Below are 1,594 nucleotides of genomic sequence, written 5' to 3'. Positions count from 1 at the left end.
CGGCGATTGGGAACACAGTCCTGGTGGCACTGGCAGCCCTGCCTGGCTCACTAGTAATATATATTATTTTATTATTATTTTTTTTTTTGGTGAGACAGTATTGTGCTTTTTCTTTTTTTCCCCCTTTGGTGGACAAAAGTGAGGCTTTTTTTTTTGTTTTTACATGCCTGTCGGGACGATCGAGACCCTTATTTATTCCTTGTAAATGTTGCTGCCGTGTTGAGTCTCTTGTGTGTGTGTGTGTCCAACCACCCAGTGATGATCTGTAAGGTTTACATGCTCGTACACAACTGTGGGGCACCTGGAGCCTGCAATAACAATGAAGCCAAAAATCTGCCTTCCCCCCCTCTCCTCCTACCCCCCTGTATCCCAAGCTCCACGGGCTGGCTGCTGTTTGGAAGGGGATGCTGTAGCTTCTTCTCCTCTTCCCTTTTCCCTGTTTCCTGCATTTTTCTCTTCACCCTCCCCTTTGCAAGCTCAGCTAGGACTTGCTCAGCCCAGGCTCCAAGCAGTCCAAGCCCTCTCCATCCCTCAGCTGGGCAGGGTGAGGAGACCTCCGGGCACCAGAACATCCTCATTGCCTTTTTACTTCTTTTTTTTGTTTGTTTCATTTTTTCAGTGCATGAAAAAGTATTAATGGAGCCAACAGTCAAGTTTTGCTCTCAGGCAGATTCCTGTGCTGCTACACCTTTTGCAAGTGGTGGGAAGGTCTCTTTGCAGCCCCAGGAGGTGGCTGTGCCCCCCCATGTGCCAGTGGGGATGCCTGTGGGGACGGTTTGTTCTGTCCCCCCATCCCAGCTGGGCTGATGTGGCAGCCTGGGGTGGCTCCTTATCCCCTTCCTCCTTGTTTAGCATGTGGGAGGTTTTGCTGTAAACCCCAGGCACTGTCCCAAAGCAGAGCCTGCCCTGGGGGAGGTGAAGGGCTGGGCAAACACCCCTGGAGACACCCAAGTGTTGGGCTTGGAAATGCCCCCCCCAGCTGCTAGTGGGGTTGGTGTGGCCTCTCTGTCACCCACCACCACGAGGTGCCCAAGCTGGGTCCCACCAGGACACACACCATGGGATGCAGTTGCCTGGAGGACAGGTGTGATGTGGGTGCTCCACGGCTTCATTTCCACCCACCTTGGCCCCTGTCCCGGGGCAGGAAAGATTGGCACCTCCTCAGCAGTACAGTGGGGTGCCCATGGGACCCCAAATCCCAGCCAGAGTACAAACCCCTCCTGCTCCAGCATGGTTTGCTCTTGTCCTGGTGGCACTGATGCTGCTCTCCCACCGCTCTGGGGCTCATCCCTCCATCATCTCCAGGGTGGCTGACGTGGCATCACCTTTTCTCCCTGCTCTCCACCTGGATGCCAGCAGCTCCAGTGGCTGAGCCCAGCCAGTCCTCACAGCTGTTGGCTGTGGGGACCATCCCCAGGGCACTGGGAGGTGACGTCTGGATGTGGAGAATGTTCTCACGGGTGTCCCAGGATGCTGGAGACAAGACAGTGCCCCAGTGGGGTCTGAATCCTCCCCATGTGGCAGGGACAGACTCTGGCCAAGTGATGCTTGTCTTTTGCCATGTGACTCCTCCAGTTCTGGAGATACGTGCTGA

At 55.0% G+C, this 1,594-nt stretch overlaps 1 protein-coding gene across 1 annotated transcript in view; it reads left to right on the top strand.

Moving 5' to 3' along the window:
- Positions 1-1,594, top strand: part of NCS1 (neuronal calcium sensor 1) — a 5,938-nt gene extending 4,344 nt beyond the window's left edge. Inside the window, exon 8 of the mRNA XM_009998990.1 lies at positions 1,551-1,594. Coding sequence (XP_009997292.1) covers positions 1,551-1,594 — 44 coding nt within the window. The remainder of the gene's footprint in view (positions 1-1,550) is intronic.

The sequence above is a fragment of the Chaetura pelagica genome, unplaced genomic scaffold (genome assembly GCF_000747805.2).
Source record: "Chaetura pelagica isolate M959 unplaced genomic scaffold, ChaPel_1.0 scaffold405, whole genome shotgun sequence".
Lineage (NCBI taxonomy): Eukaryota > Metazoa > Chordata > Aves > Apodiformes > Apodidae > Chaetura > Chaetura pelagica.
The sequence above is the reverse complement of the archived record's forward strand: the minus strand, read 5'-3'. Positions and strand labels throughout refer to the sequence as shown.